Source organism: Mastigoproctus giganteus, chromosome 13 (genome assembly GCF_048544385.1).
Source record: "Mastigoproctus giganteus isolate SK-2022 chromosome 13, ASM4854438v1, whole genome shotgun sequence".
Classification (NCBI taxonomy): Eukaryota; Metazoa; Arthropoda; class Arachnida; order Uropygi; family Thelyphonidae; genus Mastigoproctus; species Mastigoproctus giganteus.
This window is the reverse complement of record NC_143587.1, coordinates 99971117-99993964: the sequence shown is the minus strand read 5'-3', so window position 1 is coordinate 99993964 and position 22848 is coordinate 99971117. Positions and strand designations below refer to the sequence as shown.

General features: G+C 37.7%; 1 protein-coding gene across 1 annotated transcript; it reads left to right on the top strand.

Moving 5' to 3' along the window:
* The first annotated feature begins 234 nt into the window (after positions 1-234).
* Positions 235-22848, top strand: LOC150076303 (uncharacterized). The gene is made up of 6 exons (XM_090387537.1): positions 235-385; positions 7351-7415; positions 7768-7890; positions 10072-10104; positions 19375-19441; positions 22709-22848. Exons 1-6 carry the CDS (start codon positions 286-288, stop codon positions 22726-22728), a joined length of 408 nt encoding a protein of 135 aa, XP_090243663.1. The 5' UTR covers positions 235-285; the 3' UTR covers positions 22729-22848.

The window sequence follows — 22848 nt, the reverse complement described above, 5'->3', positions numbered from 1 at the left end:
TTGAAGAAAGAAGAGCATCAATTTTTTTTCCAGCTGTAAAAAAAATAAATAAAATAATAAAAATCCTCCCTTTTATAATAAAAAAATTTAAACAACTGCCATAAAGTCAATATTTATCAATACTGCCGGCAATGTGAGTCACTACCACGTGTTGAAACATCTTAAACTGAGTAGCACGCAACACTATTATCCTGAAGGAGATATAAAGTCACAGCACAGTGTCCAGATATCTGAAATCAGTGAAACCAACTTAGGCATTCTCTACAACTGTAAAAAAGGTGGAAGATGCACAGCATGGTGATTTCAGTTGCCTTCTCTATATTGCTCTGCTTTGTCCTCGTATCGACTCAGGAGGAGAAAAGCAAAACTCAGCAAGCAGTCTGCAGTAAGTATAAAATAGTTAAATTTCTTTTACTTTAAAAATGGGGGCGGGGATTAATAACCATATGAACTGAAGATCTGCCACTTCAGATTTGTTGGATCATTCTGTTTCACCGGCCCATTTTTCCGTTCATTTCTGTCTGTCAATGGTAATATTTTTCAATATTTAAAAATCACACAACTGGGTGATTTTTTTTTTCCCAAGAGCCGTCTGGATGTAAAGAAGACGAGCCGTGTACTTTCACAGTTCGTCATTTTCCCCTTAACCCTTCCTATTTTCCATTTATTTCTATTACGAATGATGGTGAATAGAAACTTCTGCAACGCCCGTTGGCTTAGTTTGCGAGACTAAGTGAAAACGGGCGTCGACTGTTACAAAAAAAAAGTGTGGGTACATCAGTATTAAGGAAAACATACCGATACCAATCAAAAAAGAAGAGATAATTAATACTATAGCTATAAAAATATATGAAAGTAATCTTTTCAATGGTACTAAAGAAAATATTTTTAATTCTTTATTACCCTTTTACCTTTCTTCAATACTGTTCTTTATTTCCCTTTATCTTAGTATTGGCACGCATATTATTCAAAATTTACCTTCTCCGTCAAAATTGGCAGAATGCTACAATATTCATTCTAACAGAAACCCTTTTTCTGCACATAAAATATATATATATATATATATATTTTTTTTTTTTTGAGATTTAGGCACATTTCAGCTACTTAGAACATAATGCGTTGCATCTATTGTATGTCTATAAATTGTGTTTTGTGGTTGAATTTTCCCCGTTGCTGAACGAAACACCCTAGTTTCTGGGAGAAATAAGAAAATGCAATCTTCACCTGACACCGACTAACTCAGCATTGAAAAAAAAAAAGCTCAAAAATTCCTAGCGTCATTGACAGGATTCGACCACCTTTTCCACCCGGCGTGAGAGGGACGGTACTTATAAGCATCGCGTTACTTGCCATTCTAGAGCATGATAATCTAACTTGTTACCAGTATAAAATGGGTGGAATGAAGATAATCAATGCTATACCTATAAAATCAATGCTATACCTATAAGAGCACAGCAGCTGATCTGAGAGATCAGCTGCTGTCCTCTTACGAGTGTAGTTCCCGATCAGATCCTAGCAATTAACATAGAACTATCATTAAACTAGTTTCTAGTGGGATCTGATTGCAAACTAGCACTGAATCACATTGACAGGGGTGGGCAACGTTTTTCGTATCATGATGCGGGCAGGAATAGATTGAACGATTTAACAAAAAAAAAAAAAAAAAAATCAGAACCTAAAAAATGTTAGATAGGTACATATAAGAACTACAATTGGGAATAAACATTTTTATTGTTATGATAACAAAGTAAATGCAGAAAACAAAAACTTTAATGTGAGGGAATGTTCCTGATTTATGATTTCATCAAAATTGGGATTCAATTCACTAGTTGCTATTCGTAGAACTGCTCCTAAATTTTCATCCGTTATTCTTGATCTACAAAGTATTTTGCATTAAAGAAAATGTAGTTTCGCATAGATATATCGATCCAAAGAATGCCAAATATTTCTGTGCATTATCCAGAATATTTTTAAACATTTCTGGATTTAATGAGGCATAAAAGTCCGCTATTGTTTTTTCAGCAAATTGATTCTTTAATATTAAATTTGATCGTAAATTTATCAGTTCCAACTGGATACAAGGTGGTGCATCACTGATATTAAAATTAAATGGTAGACTTACTAAAGATAAATCTTTAGAAATTTTCTGAAAATCATCAAATCTTCTTGTAAATTCATTAAATAAGTCACTTATTATAGCTTCATATTTCTTAAAATCAGCACATTTCAAGTTTTTTCTCTTTTCTTGTAAGATTGGAAAGTGAGTTAACTGTTTATTTTGGAATTGTTGCGAAAATAACTTGTTTTCTCGTAAACGATGTGACATTTGTATACATATCAAAAATAAATAGTCCTTTCCCTTGTAATAATAAATTTAATTCATTTTGATGCGAAAACATATCAACGGAGAAGAAAAAGTCGTTCAGCCATTGTTCATCTTTTAATTCACAAAATTCATTCAGCTTGTCATTAGAATTTAAGAAGTTTACAATTTCATCCAACAAATCATGAAATCGTTTTAACACTTTTGCAAGACTAAGCCATCTTATGTCCGTATTGTAAGGAATATCAGTAAAATCACATTCAATTTCTTTCAAAAATGTTATGAATTGCCGGTGGTTTAAAGCTCTTCCACGAATAAAATTAACTACTTTCGTTACAATCGATATAACATGCTTCAGTTTTAAAACTCTTTTGCAAAGGGTTTCTTGACGAATTATACAATGTAAGAAAATTATTTCTTTTCCTGGAATACGCTACGCTTTATTTCGAAGGCTTATTCTTTTTAATAATCCAATGTTTTTTCCTGTCAAACTAGGACATGTATGTATGTATTTAACTGTCGAAGGGTGGCACCCGGACATACATCCATCTCCACCAATTTATCATATAATACCATGTTCTCATAATGGCCTGTTAGTGTCAGTGTGTGTACAATGTGTTATAAGTGAAACAGGCTACTCTGCCACCAGGTGATAGTCCATTGGGCAATTACCACCTGGTGCCCATCCCTGGCACGAGGAGTTAAGCCTGGGTCTACTAACTCTGGCGGTGCATATTGCACCTAATCGGCACCCACCAGTAAGGGTGCAAGACTGGTGGGTGCCAGCAGTCCCGCTCCTGGGGTGCCACACCCAATAGCAAAAAAAATTTTCTCCCCTCCTCCAAGACAGAATGCCTATCCGTCCAGAGAGGGGAAGAGGGGGAAAAAAAAACAACAGGTCTTTAGTCAGTATTAGTAACCACAGGTATACTCCTTTTATTAAATGTCAACCTGCAAAAACCGTTGAAATTCTACAAAATTCCTTTCATTACACAGCCAAATTAATTCAGAACCCCTAATAAAATTAGGTACCAAATTAAAGTCTAATCTAAATTCTTCATACAAATTGCATTCATATAAGATATGATCCCATGTTTCCAACCTTCCACAAACACAGTAAGGATCTTCCACTAAACCAAACTGATGCAACTTACTTTTTAAGGAACCATACCCCGTAATCAAATATGAGCATTCCATACTTGGATAAAACCAGCAATGCAATTTGTTATTAAAATTAAATTCGACACTAGGTATAAATAAATAAGTTCCTCTAAAAGTACTACTGGAATCCCAACGGTCCTGCCATAATTTAATTAATTTCACCAAAATTTCTTCTTCTGTTTGCTGATTGCAGAAGACACTTCATTAGTAATCCACATAAATGTAATTTGTATTCCTTTATGGAAAAATAACAAAAAGCTCTATACACGACTGCTAAATCCAAAGGCAATACCCCCGCAATCGCCTGTAGAGCATTAGTCGAAACGGTCTTACAAACACGCAAAACAGTTAACAACATTATTCTTTGTATTGATAATAGTTTTCGTTTAAATTTTACATTGACAGTACGAACATACCAAATTGATGCAGATACGACACAATCGGAACAAAAATAGCTTTATAATATAGATACAAAATGCGTTTACCTAATCCCCAATCTTTTCTGGTAACCCTAACTATAGAAGCAGTGTAATTTTTTTTTTATTTTCCTACTTAAATAATTCAAATGCTGTGAAAATAATAACTTATCATCCAAGATAACCCCTAAATATTTTACCTGGGAAACAAGAGGAATTTGTTTATTGTGGTCTAATTTCCTTTTAATAATATCATGACAGTTTTAGTAGATGAAATTTTTAGTTTATTTAATAACCTCCATTCTACTTTCTAATACTGCTCGAGATCTTCCTGTCACGCACAAAACCAAATCATCAGCATAAGCCACCTTAAAAGTGAAACGAGGTGGAGATGAACTAACGTTCCGGGTACCGTCCAAGACGGCACCCGGAACATACAATATACTTACAATACAGTAAGTTCGGGCAGGACTTGCTGTAGAAAGATCAAGTATGCCCTACCGTCCAGACGAGAGGTCATAAGGTACGGTCCAATGAGGTGGTCTCCAACAATGCCGGCCCAAACATTGACAGAAAAACAGTGTTGAGTTGCAAGTGTTCACGTACCATGGGGGTTCTCCAAAGCCCACAAATGGGCGTAATGTTGACTGAAAGTTTCCTCTTGTGAAACTTGCCTCATCCGTGAACAATACGGACGCAGCAAATGCGCTGTCTGCCGCACTCTGTTGAAGAAACCAAGTAGCAAAAGTCCTCCGGAGTGGATAATCCGCAGGTTCCAATGATTGGACGCGTTGCAGATGGTATGAACTCATTTGGTTTGTCGACAGTATCCTCCATACAGTGGATTGGGAAATACCCAATCGTTGGCCTATCGCTCGAGTACTCTTACTCGGATTGCCTTCTGCAAGACGTAGGACATTCTCCTCATTGTCTGGCGTCCTCGTCGTTCGCTCTCGATTCATGGTACCTCTCGTGAAACAACCAGTCTCACGTAACCTTCTGTGCACACGTGCGAAAATCGTATGATGAGGAGCACGCCTGTCCGGGAAACGTTCCTGGTACAAGCGCAGAGCGGCGCGCCCGTTACAGTCCGCAGCTCCATACGCGAGGTGCATGTCGACCAGTTCAACAGTTGAATACTCGTCCATCCTACTGCCTCGGGAACCGGTTCGCAAATGCTGACTTCCAGCGGGATCGCTGTTCACGCGACCTCCCGTTCAACGTCCTCTACCGCATGACGAAGGCATTTCGGACCCTGCATGTGATTCCGATTCGTCTTTGTGCCCCCTACACCTCCTGCAAGTTTGTCGCACTGGTAGTGAATCACCCTGTATATCTGATGCTACATAGGCAAATTTGGAAAATATTAGTATGTGCCTGAGTTTTGATCACTTTATCATGTTGTACATATATGTAAATAAACTGTTATTTATTAATTAGTGCATTTGTTATTCTTGAACACTCATCCTTTCCGAATGGAATTATACATAATTGAGAAGTTCCCTGGAACCTGAATTCTCCTGTGAATCCAAAGTCAGATGTGTAAGTGGGGATATAAGACAAGGGGTCTTTATATCTATTAGGGAACAAACAAGATATTTAATAATAAATAAAAAAAACCAAAACCAAAGTAAAGATAACCCTCGCAACAAGGTGTTCAATCGGCACTTAGGTTGATAATACATGTATTACATATTATCAACGTATATAATATTACATATTTAGTACTTAAGTTGATTACAAAATATTATGAAATTTTCTTGTTTGTAATTTTTTAATAATTAGTAGGGGACTTCTCCCCCTGCTCGCACAAGCTTTTCTACGTAAAATGTAGAGGTATATGGAGTAAGTCAAATCGTTTCTACGTATAAGAACGCACTGGTCGATATCTAATCAGGAAATGACCTAATTAATTACCTGTGCAGTTGTAGTCCGCGGCATTATCAAGGGCGAATAAATATCACGGTAAAACTTCAGAACGGTGTACACCCAGCACGGCAACAAGCAAACAGTGGGAAAGCAGTGATTGACAAGCTGTGACTCCCAATATTTCGACAAACGGACAGGAACAAAGCAGTGATTGGCAGATGTCACTCATTTCCCCGCCCACTGTCCTCCTAGGTTTATATGCCTAGGGTGTTTTTCCCCACATTTTCTTTTTTTAATCGGTAACTCGTTTTCCCATTTTAAATCAGCGGGATGGAGGGATAAACACCTATTTAAGCTGAGCCTCCCCCGCCTCCTCGACGACACAAAACAATCAGAAAAAGGAGGTGCCTTCAGCTCTCAATTATCGCTGCCTTCCTCGCTTTCATCGAAGTGCCTGCCCATGTATACTATCCTGGACTTCAGCCAATAACACTAAGTAATTATTTACCTGCATTTACGTAGGTCACTTAGGAAAAGGCGTTTCGCTTTGAGTTCCATAATATATGAGGAATATTGTTGCATCCCAAAGAGCAGGACTGAAATATTTAACTGAAATATTTAAAAACTATACACTGTATTTAAAATATTTACAAAATATTACAACTACAGTATTTACAAATATAGAATATTCGTTAATATACAAAAAAAAATGTTACAATGGAGCATCAAACGTCAGACAGGGAATCACGTGCACGAGGTTGGCGAACGATATGGAGACAATTGTCAATTAATTGCATTTGCAGTGACATAATTGCCTCGCCCTCTTCTTCCATTGGCTTGAATAAATATCACTAGGAGGAAAACTTTTTTAATGTATACATAGATTATAAAATAACATATTTTCAAAACTTATGTGAGAGAAATTTTGAAATTTTAATGAATGGACGAAGATACGATAATTATTGTAATTTCATTAAAAATGATATATTTTGCTTTTTCTTTAAATTTATATTATTTTCAGAAAAAAATTGTTTATAAATTATTACGAAAGTAATATTATGATCTTCATTTCCATTTAAAAATATAGTATTTTTGTTAGCTTGTGTGTTTCATTTTCAAAGCACCTAGCTTTAGTTTGGAGGTCCTTTCAAAATTGATGATTCTTTTCGGGGTGAGGGGGTGGAGACTTGGGTCGCCAGATCTCCACCATCCTCCATTTTGCGTCACGGCTTAAAAAAGGTTAAGAACCCCTGCCTTATACACTCACGTACCGGTAGGTCGGGAACACCACTAAACGCGCGCAGTCTTGGAAACAGACTTGTTTTCGTGCAACAATCCTGCCTCGCTAAAAATTCGACATAGAGGGTTCTTCCTATGCCCGATACTGTACATACCTATCTGTACACATCCTCACGCTTCGACTATTTATTGCGTTCGAGAGATCTTGCTCTTTAATCCAGTGATGCAATCCACTTGCTCCCATTAGGATAAGCGATTCGTAAACCTTACACTACGATTGTTTATTAGCTTCACCCTATGATACGCTTCTGCAAAACTAACTGTAACATTTATTTTCTTTAGACTGTCCTGAAGATAAACTGAAAGAATGTATTGATGAGCAATATCCATCCGAAGCGCACTCTCAGGTAAGTATAACAAAATTAGGAAACAATTTGTAATTACTTTAACACTTTATATGTACCAAGATATTTTAAAAATATAGGGAACACAGTATGTAATGAAGCCATACTAAAGAATAATTTTCAATTGCTTCACTTCCAACTTAAAAACTTTATTAAAAATTTAACTTTTAATGAATTACTTCAAATAGGACCTCACTCCTTTATGAAGAATTGGTACCGTGAACAAATTTTAATAAAGAAAAAGGAGAAAATTTTTCCCATTGGCCCTTGCGGTGAACGTCGTCCGGTCACCTGGGCCAATACGCCACTGCACGTTACTTATTATTTTTTTTATTTCTTTTTTCTTTTTTTGCAGAAAGCTAAAGATATTTACCAGGAATGTGTGAGGAAAGGTAATGTGGAATGTAACGGGGACACATGTGGACAAGACTATAAGAAACTGGTTGATCTGTGTAAAGATGATAACAATTTTAAAGCAGTAAGTATATATATATATATATATATATATATTTTTTTTTTTTTTTTTTTTTTACTATGACCATATTGCTAACTGGGATATCTAAAATATAACAAAATATTAATTATATTTATTCATTATTACGAAAGCAAGATAATCTTACTTTCGTTGAAAACTATTGTATTTTTGTTAGCTTGTTTCGGTTGTGTTTAATTTTCAAAGCACCTAGCTATAGTTTGGAGGTCCTTTTAAAATTGTTGATTCTTGTCGGGGGGGGGGGTGCAAATGAACTAATAATTGAATTAAAAAGGACATCACGGAATCGTCAAAATGGACGATTCCGTGATGACTGAAATATCACGACTATCTGTTAATTATTAGGATTAATAAAAAAAAATATGCATTCTAATAATTTTGCAGTCCTATTAAAACAACCATCTTCCACGCTTATTCTAACATCGATAGGTAGACGCTTATTCTAACATCGATTTTAGTCTCTGGCTGAAATCAAATTTCTACAGATCTAATGCACTACGATTCTTTTGCAATTTAAATTTGTTACTTTTGTTTGTTACCTTTTGGTTTACTCAATACATTAAATGCCTTAAACATTTCAAATTTGTTGAGGTAGAGCTGCCGGGGGGGAATGATACTTTTTTAGAATTCCTCTTAGGTTAACGTCTGATAAGCGTTTAGTACACGAGTTCTCTTTGTTCCTTAAAATTCAGTTAATTTTGTAAGTTACTTTCCGAAATAGTTATTTTTAGTTCTTAACATTTCTAAATGCTAACTTCGGCAAAGCAATCGCTGTAGCCTAGTGGCTAAGTCCCCGCCTTCCTTCAAATCTCGCCAATGCAATAACCTAGGCGAATAACAGCTGTTATCCGTACGACGACGGCCAAACACGGTATTAGGTAGGTGATCATAATTCAATGATCACTCCGGGTAAATCCGTTGGATGAAGGCCGAATATGGACAGTGTCGTTGATTGAGGAGTGTCCCGTTATTTTTAACGGGACACTCCTTAAAAATAAACGAGGTGTACAGACCAAAGAAGAACCAATATTTTCTTTACTTTTCGAACAGGAAGGTACCCTCAGGAATAAAAAACCTCGTAACTTGTTCAGGGAATGAAGTGTCCCATCTTCTTTGCTAAACATATACAAGTTCATTCCAGATTATTTGCTTTTCCTTTTTAATATCGTTCTTTAAATTAACTGGGATAGCAAGAAATTCCGTAGGAATGCGTTTAAATACGTCATTATTCATTTTCTAAGAATGACTATTATAATTATGAATCATTAAATGGTCTTTTTATTTTAACTACTAAGACTTGAAAGGAATAATACAAATCTTCCGTATTAATTATTTAAATGTCTCATTTTATTATTTATGACTTCAGGATATTTTATTTTTATTTTCTGCGTTCTTCAATCACTTCTTCACAACGGCGTCATCATCCAAAAAAATTTGTACCACGGTTGCCATCCTTCATATTACTGAAAATGTTAGCCCAGGATCAGGGCTGCATGAACGTTTTGCTATGTACAAATAAAGATTTCTCTAATTAACCTTGAAGTACATTACGTGTTAATACTAAGCAAGAAAATTTGAGTAAAATGCACTTTACCTTATGAAATATTTAATATATTTATATCGATAAAAGGAGAATGATTTCAGACCTAGAGCAGTATCAATAACTGTATAAAATTGGCTACATTTAGGATATCTCTATTGAAAGTTCCGAAAACGAGATTTATTTTTTGGGACATTCATTACAGAAATTCCGTCAATGACGGGTGGACTTTCATAGGTCCTTTTTACAGCATGGTCGAATTAGTCTCAGGATTGCGTTGGGTAATTTTATCTCCCAGAATCTCGGGTTTCTCTTCTATCAAACAGTCGAAAGGAAACAAGCAAACGCAGCCGCATATAGAGATACCTAACAGCTTCGGCGCAACACACAAGCGAAGCCTGCTCACGTCATTCACTGCTTTTTGGTATATCTAAATCCTTTTGAGAGAATGTGTGTTAAGAAAACACAACCCGATTTGTATTAGCAATCAGAAAAACTTTACAAAATACATTTTCTTGAAGAAAAAGGTTTTTTTTGTTTGGCCAGTTATTTTTCTTGTATTTTGTTTCAAAATTTATTATATTAAACATCCAGGATTATTGATATTTATATCTTTTTCATTTCAGTTCGAACAGTGCATTAAGGATAACGACGCAGAAGTAAGTATGCTTGCTACATCTGCAATTCACTGTTATTAGAAATCGTATTTAGTAGGCTATTTTAATAATTATTTACATTCAGTGGTCAGTTTATTAGTTCCACCAGCTTAATAGTAATGAACAAATTGAGTTGCAATTGATTTACATATTGGATGGTTGCGGATCTCTTCTCTGAATATCTCGTTCCATCTCATCCCACCAAACTGAATTGAAATGTAGTGATGCAGGCCAGAAGGCTCAAATTACTCATATTCCAAAAACCAGTTCTATATAATTTTGGTATTGTAATGACAGGCACATTATCCTGCTTGGAATAATCCATTTCCAAATGGAAAAACTACTGCATCCAAAAATTCGTCCACTGGTATCCAGGGGCTCAAAATGCACTATGAAAATATTCGCAACACCGATAATACGTCATTTTACAAGATAAGTATGTGGACTCAATTATGTTTTCGCCATATTTTTCTCCTTCCAACACCATGAAGCAACAGGAACCGAATTTCATCAGAGCAGACAAGGCTTTTCCAACTGACCACTATCCAAGTGTTGGAATTCAAGAAACCGCTTTCGATCGTTGTATGCGATATCGTAACCATGACATAGCACGTCGAGTTTTGCACTGTGAAATGCCGCTCTGGCTACCACTCTTGTATTGAGTATTTTTTGGATGAGCTACAGACTTTCTGTTACTCTGCACAAGTCTCTTTTCATCCTCCGTTGGTGTTTTAAATTGAATTAGCTGTTTCCGACTTAAGGCTTTTTTGGTAAGACCACCCCTTCGTTCCTAACACCAATCTTGTTACCCTTCTCTGTACTCGTTCCAGCAACTCTACATCCTTCCTAAAATCACGCCGCCACACCTGTACCCAGTACGCAAGGCGTAGCCTGACCATTGCATTATAAAAAGTAATAATCACATTTTTCCTACTAGCAAAATTCCTGTATATCATTGACAATACCATATGACCTGCTCTGGCAGCCTGTCTGCACTGCCCAGAAAACTTCATATCTGACTGCACAATCACTGCTTGGTCTTTTTCATTTTCTACCACCCTAAATGTAGTAACCACACAGTTGGTACGTTTCTCGGTAGTTACTTCTACCCATATGCAGTACTTTGCATATGTCAATGTTAAACATCGGTTGCCACTTTTTATCCCATCTGACCAACTTTTCTAGATCCTGTTGTAGTAGCACACTGCCATTATTGTTATTAACAACCCTGGCAACCTTTGTATCATCTGCAAACTTCGACATCAAACGTGATACACTTTCATCAATATCACTGATAAATATACAAAACAGTGGGCCCAACACCTGAGCTGGGAGACCCCACTAATAATATCAGTATACGAAGAGCAGCGTTTACAACAGTTGGTGAGAATGTGTGTGTCTCAAGAAGTGAGAAAGCTTAAGGTTGCAGAATAAGTTTTAAAGAGGAAACACTAATTCGTACCCAACATTTGTTTCATATTTAAAATTAAGTTTAAAGGTTTGGGGAAAAAATTGGATCAAACCGCTGACATACCCGAAGCAGTATGACACCGGAAATAGAATTATTACCTAATTTTCATACAGTGTTTATCATTTCAAAAGCATAGTAATTAGTCGCTATGGTGCCCATCAAAAATTAGAACAGTTTCAACAGAACTTGGATTACGTTTAAATTCACCCCCACCGGTAGCACACTGGTTATAACCATCGTCCACCCACATGGGTTGGAACAGACCCGGTTCTACTTACGTTAATAAAGTGAGGAGTTTTAATATGTATTTGTTTTTTTCATGGTTGAGTTAGTCAGTCTCATGGGAGGATTGCATGGTTTTATTCCTTGCGGAAGCTTTTGTCCAGAAAACAGCAAACCGAACAAAGAATCAACGCGAATACAAATGCCTCGCAGCCCTTTGCTTTTGAATTGAACATGCAACTAACATACCAACGTTTAAATTAAGTAGAATTCATTACATTAAAGAAATTTCATATGTGACCTCCCTCCTGAATTATGAGGGAGGAAGAAAGAAAAACATCTGATATAAATTTGGCAGTCCATATGCGCTTTACAGAAAGATCTGATAAGGCAAATACTTTTGGTAAAATGATAACGATTGATCTGGAAGAAATACAAATTTAAATACTAAAAATTTCAGCAGACACGAACTTTGAAGGAGATATTGATGTTCAAAAAATATCCCTTTCTGAAAACAGAAATTCAACAATGATACTACAAATTTCCATAGTCTAACTCAGTTTCTTAACCAGGGAAAGATTTCAGGAGGTCCGTGAGCTTGGTTGAGAAAAAAATCAACTCATTAATTTCCTTCACTTATGAACATATGTAATAAATTACAATTTTATTAGCTGTATCTGTAGTCACCAATAGAAATAACAGATATTTTCATATCATATTATAGTTATTGCATATCTCGAAAAATCGCTTACGCTCATCGTTACTTTTAAATTACGGCAGACCTGCCCCTAGGTCGCACTTGATTGCAGTCCTTCTGTGGACAGACTATCGTGCGACGTAGTTGGCAAACTATCCGGCAAATCAGCGCCTAGTAGGCCACTTTTAACACGAATAGACACGCTGGCCATGAGTGTAAACCAGGTATGTTCAAACACGTCCTGCGGTTTAGATAACAGTTGAAGTGTGTAATTTAACCTTTTCGCTGCTATGCGCGTGTATACCGGTCCAACGGTGGAGGCCCCTGCAGTGCTACAGGCGTGTTGCACGCCCACCATGTGTCTGTTGATGCATACAGTCTTCGTATGTCTTTCTTAGTTGCTAATATTGCATTAATTATTTAACATTTGTTACAGACCATATTTAAGTTGAAATGTCGAAGAAAAGGAAGTATGATGAAAACTATGTATTATTTGGTTTCACTTGCATTAATGAACTTTACGGGCCTCAAATACCGCAGTGTTTTTTGTGCGGAAAAATTCTTGCGAACAGAAGTATAAAGCCAGCAAAACTGAAAGATCACCTCAAGTCTGTCCATGCTGAAAATGGATCTAAAGATGCTGGTTTTTTTTCGTGCGAAAAAATCAATTCAGAAACTTGGATTTGCCATTTCACAAAAACCTTTTTTTGAAGCATTCTATAAAGTTGCTTATCGGATTTCTAAGCAAAAAGAAGCCCCACACTATTGGAGAGACTTTAGTAAAGCCATGTGCACTGTAAATGGTCGAACTGATCTGTGGACTTGAACAGAGAAAAAAAACTGGAAGCTGTTCCCTTGTCAAATGATGTAATACATTCTAGAATAGCTGATATGTCTTTTAATATTTTGAAGCAGGTCATTGAGGAAGTGTAACGTGTGTTTGGGGTTAAACGGCACCAGGGGTTTCCCCCATCTCCGCGTAGTTTACATTGTCGTGTGATACAGTACGCTGTAAAGGCCAGAGATTTAAAAGTGTATGGATATTGTACATGAGTAATGTTGTGTACCGTTGTTCTTCTGGCCATTTAGCCGCCAGGCCTCTGCTGAGGCCAGACGTTGCCCACACTTCGCCTCCACGGGGCGAAGTGTGATACACCAATATTTTAAATAAGTACTCTGGCAGGTCCTGCCACCTAGTTTCCTGAGATTTCAGTGGCTAGGACCTAAAAAAAAAATAATAAATAAATAAAATAAAAATAAATAAATAAATAAAATAAAAATTAAAAATAAAAATAAGTAAAAAAAAAAAAAAATTTGAGAGGTTATCTCGTGGTAGTTGTGCTAGAATTGTGAGGCCGAAAATTGTGGGCGAATCTAATTTGGCTGTAATTAAGTTTGGATGTGTGGGGCATTCGCTTGCGTGCAGGTAGAGTGGGAGGGAGACTGAAGGCTGGGGGAGCGACAGACAGAAGAATGGAGTCGATAGAGAAGGTAACTCCAAGATTTGGTGGGGCATGCCCATGCCCCACCAGAAGGGAAAGCGTGGGCGGCAAGGAGACAGAGGGACCGTCACCTCCCCCCCCCCGCCAGGGAAAGGGAAGAAAATTGGGGCAGGCAAGGGCGCCAGGTCAGATCGCCAATAAGGCTAGTGTGCAGAGAGGCTCTGCGGTTTCTTCAGTCGGTGGAATGTCATTTCTTGGACATTGTCCCATCCGAGGTTTACAAAAGTCCAGTTTATTTTCTAGCCATTCATTGGTTAGGATCCCATCCGAGGTTATTTAGTCCAGTCAGTTTGGATGTGCATTTGCGATTTCATTTTGTTCCTTCTGTTATGAAGTCGGATCCCTGCGGGTTTGATTTGTTCTGGTGGTCCTTAGTGGTGTCGAATTGTTTTTCAGATTATGGGCAGCTTTGATGGGTACTTGCATTCTCTTCATTGCAGTGGTTGCGGCTGGGGGAAGGTCCGACTTCTGCTGAAGAGGCCCTGAGCGAATTTTGTTAGCGCTTTGTAGCTCTCTTCTTCTTCTCGGCAGGCTCCCGGAGCCTGCCGAGGACACTTGGCCACCAGAGAGTGTCAAACGCCCCAGCAAAATCTATTGCGATGACGAGGAAGTACTTTCGGTTGGTTGTGATTGCGGCGTTAACAATATTTTCCAATGCATGTACGGTGGAGTGTCCTTTTCTGAACCCGAACTGATTTCGGGATTGAAGGCCTGCGTTTGAGTAGTGAGTTTCTATCCGATTTCGTAGAAGGTGTTCCATCAGTTTGCTCAGTACAGACAGTAAGGCTATGGGTCGGTAGGACCCTGGGAGATCCTGCTGCTTTGTTGGATTTTTGAGGATGAGCCGAAGCGTTGCCGTTTTCCAGGTGTGTGGGAAATAGCCTTCTTTTAGGCACTGGTTAAATAAATTTAGTATTTTTTCTGGGATAGTCTCAACTGCCTTTTTTACGATTTCTGGCTCTAATAAGTCTGCACCTGGTGATTTCCTGTTTCTTAGTTTGGCGGCTGCAATTCGATTGTTGTGTAGGTACTATTTCTTAGGCAGAGCGATGTTTGTTCTGGGGTAGTTGGATCCAAGCGTTTCTGGAACATGGCTAGGATATTATTGATGGATTCCTGCCACGTTTTGGTGTACTCCCCTTGTGGCTTCTTGGTTGTGGGGATGATTTCGCCTCTGGGGAGTTTATTTGTGGTCACTCTCTAGACCACTCCCCAGGGGTTGTCGTTTCCAACTGTGGATACTAGGTGCTCCCAGGAGCGTTGTTTTCGTTCACGGATCTTTGCTGTATATTGATTCCTGGCCGTTCGGTACTGTTGTCGTAGTGCTTCCACCTCTACTGCAGGCCAGCTACGCCTGGCACGTTGAAAATGTTTTCGGCAGGTGTTTACCACACGTCTGAGTTGTTGTAATTCTGTGGACCACCAGGGAACATCTCCCGGAGCAGGTTTTTTCCGCTTTATGGAATTGTTTGTTGCATCTGTGATAAGCTTGACAATTTTAGCTTGGTGTCTATCTGGGTCTAGTCCTTCTGTGTCAAGTGCTTGAGCAGCTGTACGTAATGACTCCAGTATATGTGTTGCATTTGTCCATGTACCATTTCTCTATTTAGTTTTCGGTTTAGTTGAAAGGTAATTGTTCGGTGATCAGATGAGGTCCAGTCTTCTCTGACAGTCCAGAATGCAATGTGGTCCGCTAGAGATCTGGTAGCCAAAGTAACATCAATCGTGGCCTCCCACATCGTGTTTGAAAATGTTGGTAGGTTCTTTGGTTTGTTAAGGATCATATAGTAACTGTTTGCCAGATACTCCTCCAGGTGTTGTCCATTTACCGCGCCACGTCGCTCCGGGGTTTCACTAAACCACGCCGGCGAACGGCAGTTTGCATCAGCGCCCACTACGATTTTAGCGTTCGGGAATTCCTCCAGAACATTTTGCAGGTAAGTTATAGCTGGGGGGATATCTTCTCCTGGCCGACAGTAAAGCGATACTGCATAAAATTCGCCCAGTGCAGTGATGACGTGGGCACATACAGCCCATGAGAGACAGTAATTTGTGATTTTGGTGACTGTGTAGTCTGGATTTCTGATTAGAATGGCCGCCCATGGCGTTTCATCATCAGTTTGCACGATTTTGTACTTCAGGGGATATCCCTTGACCTTCTTACTGTGCGTATATGGTTCCTGGATGAGCAGGATATCCAGGTTTTCCTCGTTTGCTGTCCTGGGCAGCTGCGCGGCAACTGCCTTGGACCTCTGGGCGTTTAACTGTGCAAATAGTACCCTGTTGTTATTATATGGTCTAAGATGTGTACCCATAATCGAGTCTCAATTGGTATGTACTCCTCGTTTTTTGGTATATAGGGCACTTATTGTCCCTGATGGAGTGATCCGCCTGCAGATTTTGTGACTTGCAGTTTGCACACGTAGGTGGTTTGTCCTTTTTTGGGCATGATTTAAATTCGTGGCCTCGTTCAGCGCAATGGCCACGTGTAGGCTGGGTTTGGACACAGGTATGTGTTGTGTGCCCAAAGCGGCCACATCTAAAGAATTTGAGTACAGACACATGCTCCCTGTAGCGGTGGTTGCCCCAGTTTATAAATACTCTGTTTTGCTGGCTGATGGTTTTCCACGCAGCTGGCGATAGTTCCACGACCCAATTTGTGACCATGCCTGATCTGGATCTCGTTTGATGTTTTGGTGTTATTAGGCTTGTGGGTTCCATGTCTGGGTGATCTCGCTGGAGGTTTCTTGAATAGAGTTCATCCTGCAACATTTCTGGAGTCAGATCCTTATCGATGTCGTAGATTACGATGCTTGGTCCTCTTCTTTTTGGTGGTGCTGCTTCCAGGCCAAGGGTTTGAATCTTTGGATTTGTAATTATCTTTTTAGCATCCTCTGCTGTCTGTGTCTCAATTATCACACCTATATTACGCGTTTTGCGGACTGACTTTATTTTAGTCGTTTTTAGATCGCCTGCGAGGTTTGTAATGACAGTGTTTTTTACCTCTTCGCTTGTGGGATGTTCCTCTGTGGAGGTTGGTCGGACGAGGTCATCGAGGAAATGGCAGCTTCGCCATTCCCCTTCATTATGCAAATGGATGAAACTACAGACATTTCTCAATGTAGCCAGCTCCTTGTTTTTGTTCGCTATGTGCATGCTGACTCCATCAAAGAAGAATTTTTATTTTGTGAGTCTCTTTCGGAAACTACAAAGGCCGTCGACGTTTTCGAAATGGTAAAAAGTTTTTTTTTACAAACGAAACTTTGAATGGAAAGGAAAACTTCATTCTCTTTGCACTGATGGAACTAATGCGATTCTTGGTAATACATCTGGTGTTGCCACTTTAGTGAAAAAAGAAGCTCTTCAAGTCGTCCTCACTCATTTCTTTTTACACAGACATGCACTGGCAACAAAGACTCTTCCAACAACCCTGAAAGAAGTATTGTCAACAGCCATAAAAGTTATCAACTTTATCAAAAGAAGTTCTCTGAATCATCGTATTTTTAAAAGATTTTGTCAAGAAAATGGGAGCAGAATATGAAGTGCTTCTCTACCACACAGAAGGGCGCTGGCTTTCAAGAGGAAAGATTTTATCCATGGGTTGGCTTACCTGAAAGATATTTTTCACCATATGAACGAGATAAATCTTTCCATTCAAGGTCATGAAGTCACCATTATGGATGCAACTGAAATATTACAAGCTTTCTTGGCTAAGTTACCAATATGAAAGAAGAGAGTAGAGACCGACATTCTTGCAAACTTTCCACTGTTGCAGAAAGTGCTTTACCAAGATGTAGTTGAAATGCAAACTTCTCTCTCAATTTTCTTGAAAAGAGATATCTGAGAACACTTGGAAACATTACAGAACTCTTTTAAAAGTTATTTCTATCTTGATGGCATGAAAATTGAACCATGGATCCGAAATCCATTTGTTTCTGATATAAACTGTATCGAAGATGTCGACTTAACCAAAGATAAATTTATTGATCTTAGGTCAAAAAACTTACGATTGGAGTTTACCTCAAAAAGCCTTGGAGAATTCTGGTGTTCCATGACAGAAGCCTATCCTCGTCTTGTAAAGCGAGCTATTGAAGCTTCGATACCATTTTCAACAATATATCTGTGCGAATCGGGATTTCCAGCACTTGTAACAATGAAATCAAAAAAATCAAAATCGATTAGATGTCCACATGACATGCGTGTTGCCTTGTCAAATACCACACCACAGTTTAATGTTCTTATTCAAGAAAAAGTCTTCACACTGATATGTCCTTAAAAAATAAAATTTAACTTCAACTTTCCTATATTTCAAATGTATTGTATTATTATTCAATGTGTTAAAGAAAGAAACATATTACTGTACAATGTTTTTTTTTTAAATTATTTTGGTAACTATTTAATTAAACTGGTTTTTTTGTAATTTTATTTTATGCATTTTAAAACATTATTCTGAGAAGGGGTCCGTGGAACTAAGAAGGTTAAGAACCCCTGGTCTAAATGAAATGGTGTAAAACCAACTGATGTCCAGTACTAGCTTTATCAGAAATAGCCTGTCAGGGCAACTTTCCCGTGATAAAGATGCTGTGGCAGACTATTTCCATACAGGTAATAGATTTTAAAACGGAAAAAAAAAAAAATCATTAAGAAGGCAAACGCAAACTGGAACCTTCTTATACCATAAGCCGCCAGCGTCTTAGATACTGAGAGATCATAACAAAAAAAAAAACTACAAAACCACCCAAAACAAGATCATTCTCTCACAGTAGTACCGAGGAATGAACTATAACAAAAATTCTTTGAGTAATCACACCTAGGGATGATGTGCACGTGTGCTAGGCACAGATTTCTTCTGTAGATGGAGTCCCTACTCTGTCTCCAATATTTATGAGCAAACGCAGGCTTCAGAGTGAGAAAAAAAAAATGGACGGTATAACGTCGATGCTGAATTCAATGGTTTTGAAACTTTAGGCAGCAACTTTCCTCTTAACGCAAGATTTGATTGCAGCATTCTCCCTTGTTTGTAATGAATAATTTACCCGAATAACCAAACAGCAGCCGTAGAATAATTTGAAATGTGCTATCTATTTATATACAATTAGTACAGAATAGTTAGCGTTTCTACAATTTAATGATTGCTTGCTAGTATAAAATCATGATATCATAATTTATTCCAGCATTTACTTAGAAGTCACAGATGCATCCATAGATATGCAGAATCTCCTGGATTTTTTTTTTTTTTTTATTTATTTCCCCCCCCCCGACGGAATTATTTTTACATTTTGAAGTGATCTACTATAAATGGTAAATCGTTTTCATCGTTTGCTATTACAATTATACCCATTTGGGTTCGACGAGCTTGATTTTCTTTTTATTTCCTATAGCTGAAAAAGGAATGCAAACCTAAAGAAGTCATGGATTGCTTGAAAAAGAATTGCAGACCAGGTGGAGGTAAGAAAGTGTGTTAACTTACGTTAGAAGTAGGCTGTTAGTTCCCCCTCTCCCCGTTTATCGAATGCATCAAACTTCAGTTGTTCAGATTAAACGAAACAAGCCAATGTTCTCGTTTTCTGTTTTGCACTCCGGTTATTAAAGATAAAACGTATAAACGTAAAACGATCCTTACATCGTTCCCTTAACCCTTAATAAACTAAAACTTAAACTAAAGTTACATCTACATACCGGTGGTTCAATATCATTTTAGTTTATTTACAAGTGCATTTAGAACTACACAATTTTATGCCGAAAGAAAAGCATCGTTTCAGATTGGTACAGAGCGAGCTGTTCAGAAAATGAACAGCGCAGAAGTCTATACTGGTATCACTTTCACTGCATCTTGCTAAGTAATTTCCCTTTAAACTCCTTTGAGAAATTACTTAGCAGAATGGAGTGAGAGTGATACGAGTAATATTTATATCAAGAAACGTTAAGAAGTTAGGCATTCTTATATTCGGTGGCAGTTTTCTGCCCCAGAGAAATTTTCCCAGAAATTAAATATTAACGAAGGAGAGAATAAGTATAATTTTTTAATAAGAAAGATAGAAGATATGACTGAAATGAACCAAGTTGTTTGCAATGTCAGATTACCTCTAAAGCATCCAGTAGTGCTATTCCGATACCTACAGTTCTTTTTGCAATCCAAATAAACCGTAAAGAGAAGGAATCACCCAAAACAAGTTTTCACAAGAAATTTTTCTTCATTTATTCTAGAGGAAACAAAGAAAATTGAGGCCATAACATCCACTTTCCCCTCTTCTAATGAAAGTAATCCTACAGAATAAATCCTACAAGAGCAATTAATCGTCCGAATGGTACAAATTGAGATGTGCTTCCCAAAAGAGAGGGGTAAAATGAAACCTTCAAAACAGCAAAAAGGAATCTTTCGATAAAAGTAAAAAAGTAAAGTGCAGCCATTATCAACCCACTACAGGATGGAAGCCTCCTCAACAATTCATGCTGAGGGAAATGGACCATAATCTGCCACGCTGGTCTAGTGCGGGTTGACAGATCGACCGTATTCAGCAGTCAGGGGCTTGAATCCCGGTCTACTCAAAGAGCGTGTGCTAGTGCACTCCCGCTCCTGCCCACTCGGCTACGGGTAGCATTCATAAATTCAAAAACAATACTAAGGATAAAGTACTCTTGGGAAATCCTTGTACTATCATCTGTAAATATGATTTATATTTAATGGAAGAAACGGACCGATTTTAAAAAAAAAATTTAAAAGAAAGCGAAAGAAGAAAATCCGTGCTGCTCAGCCATTAGTATCCGATATCCAGAATTCTTAATTAGTAATACTTGTACAGAATATTCAAGATTTGTTATAATAACCACTTTTCTACCACGTGATATTAATATAGTTTATTAAGCCTACAGCCGAAACCACTATACAGAACACCTACAAAAGTTTTATGAAGACCTTAACAACAATCATCAAAACAAAATTTAAAACTGAAACAGAATAACAGCAGGCCTCTCCATGACACCTTGTCCACCAGAAAACCCACGGAGCTACTATGAGAATCTACAGGAAGCCTAGAGACACTGGACCTTCTTAAACTACAAATCCTGCCACCAGTTCTCAGCAAAAATCAGGGTTCTCAAATCATTGATCCTCAGAGCATACAGAATTTGTAAAGAAGAACATCTCCAAAGAACTCCAAACTATAACCATGACTGCCTTCAAGAACGGATTTCCTCTACAAGTTATTAACAGAGCAATAGAAGATATCTCCAAGACCTATTCTTCAAATAGGCCTCTGGGGTTGAGAATGTTAATGTTCATAATGACTGCAACAATACTACAACCAACCCCAATAAACCTTTTATTAAAAAAAAAGGTACGATAAAACCCGGATTAAAATTAAACTGATAATAAAATAAAATACAATAGTATTTTAATGTATTGTATTTTATAACAGTTTAATTTTAATCCGAGTGTTACCATACCATTTTATTTTAATAAAAGGTTTATTGGGGTTGGTGTAGTATTGTTGCTGTCATTATGAACTGTCCAAGACCTTCACAGAAACTAAACCCAGCAGGGACGAAAGGACCCCCCCCCCTGCATACCTTAAATACCAACAATCCGTACAAAAATAGCAAAAGAAGCAAGAAAGTGTGGAATCACCACCTTCAAGAGAAGCTCAAGCAACGATGAGTGGATGCCAAAACAACTGCCCCTACTCATCAAATAGATGTCAGGTGGGGGGTCAGACATATTATTACCACATAGGAGAATCTTAAAGAGGACACCTGAAGAATTAAAGAACATAAAAAATGTGAAATATAGAAGAATCCTAAAATCCGAACACAGCCATACATGCATTCCAATGTGGTACCACATGGGACTTCAGCAAGACTAAAATCCTCCATACAGACAACCAGCACAACAAAAGAAAATTTAAAGAGGCCTTTTTCATAAAAATTTTCGGAATCTCAATCAACCAACAGGAAACAAGGAATATAATTTAACCCTCAATATTTCCGCCTATTCAACACGAAAATAAAGGAAGATATAGAAAAACTGGAAAAACAAAATACTCCAACAATCCAGAAGAACAGCCCACACAACCCCCAGTATCAGCTTGCAGATAATCTGAACACGAAGATAGCGCACCTCAAACAAGAATCACTGGATCCAGGAGAGAAAAACTTAGCACCCTACTATTGGTCAATAGACTTAATCCTATAATGTAAATTGTTGGCAGCACCTCTTGACAGTATGCGCAACAGTTTTGGTGGCATCGGCAATCAGGAGTCTTGCAGCAGGTAAGAATTTTTATGTATGCATGTCCGTGTGTATTTACCTTAATCTAAAGTAAAACACTGTAGTCCTAATGTAATTGAAAACCCTTATAATTCATAATTATTAATTAATTACAAATGTTCCCAAATTGTAACACCTGATATTTCTCATTCCGAACAACGAATGTTTCCTCTGATGATAGGCAATGGTAAGTTGTCTGAAAAGTCACCTTAAATGTATAGTGATTTGGGATATAAGCTTAAACTGTATTATGAATATCACGTGGTAGAAGAGTGGTTATTATGACAATTAATTTTCAAGGGGAAACAACCATGTAACGTCCTTCCCTAACTATATTCTCAAAATTGTTCAAGGGATTACTGATCATTTTTCGCCGTTATTCTTAATATTATTACCATTTAATATGAAATGAAGAAAGCAAATGATAGTTCTTACTTGGTTATTTTTAGCCCCTCCAGGAAGACGATAAAGGAAGTAATCTAGTTGCCGACTCCAAAAAATTGATTTCAAGACAGGAACGTTCGAGTCACGCTTTGGAAAGTAAACTTCAGTTTTCTTCGCCTCATGTATGACGTTAATCTCAATAAAT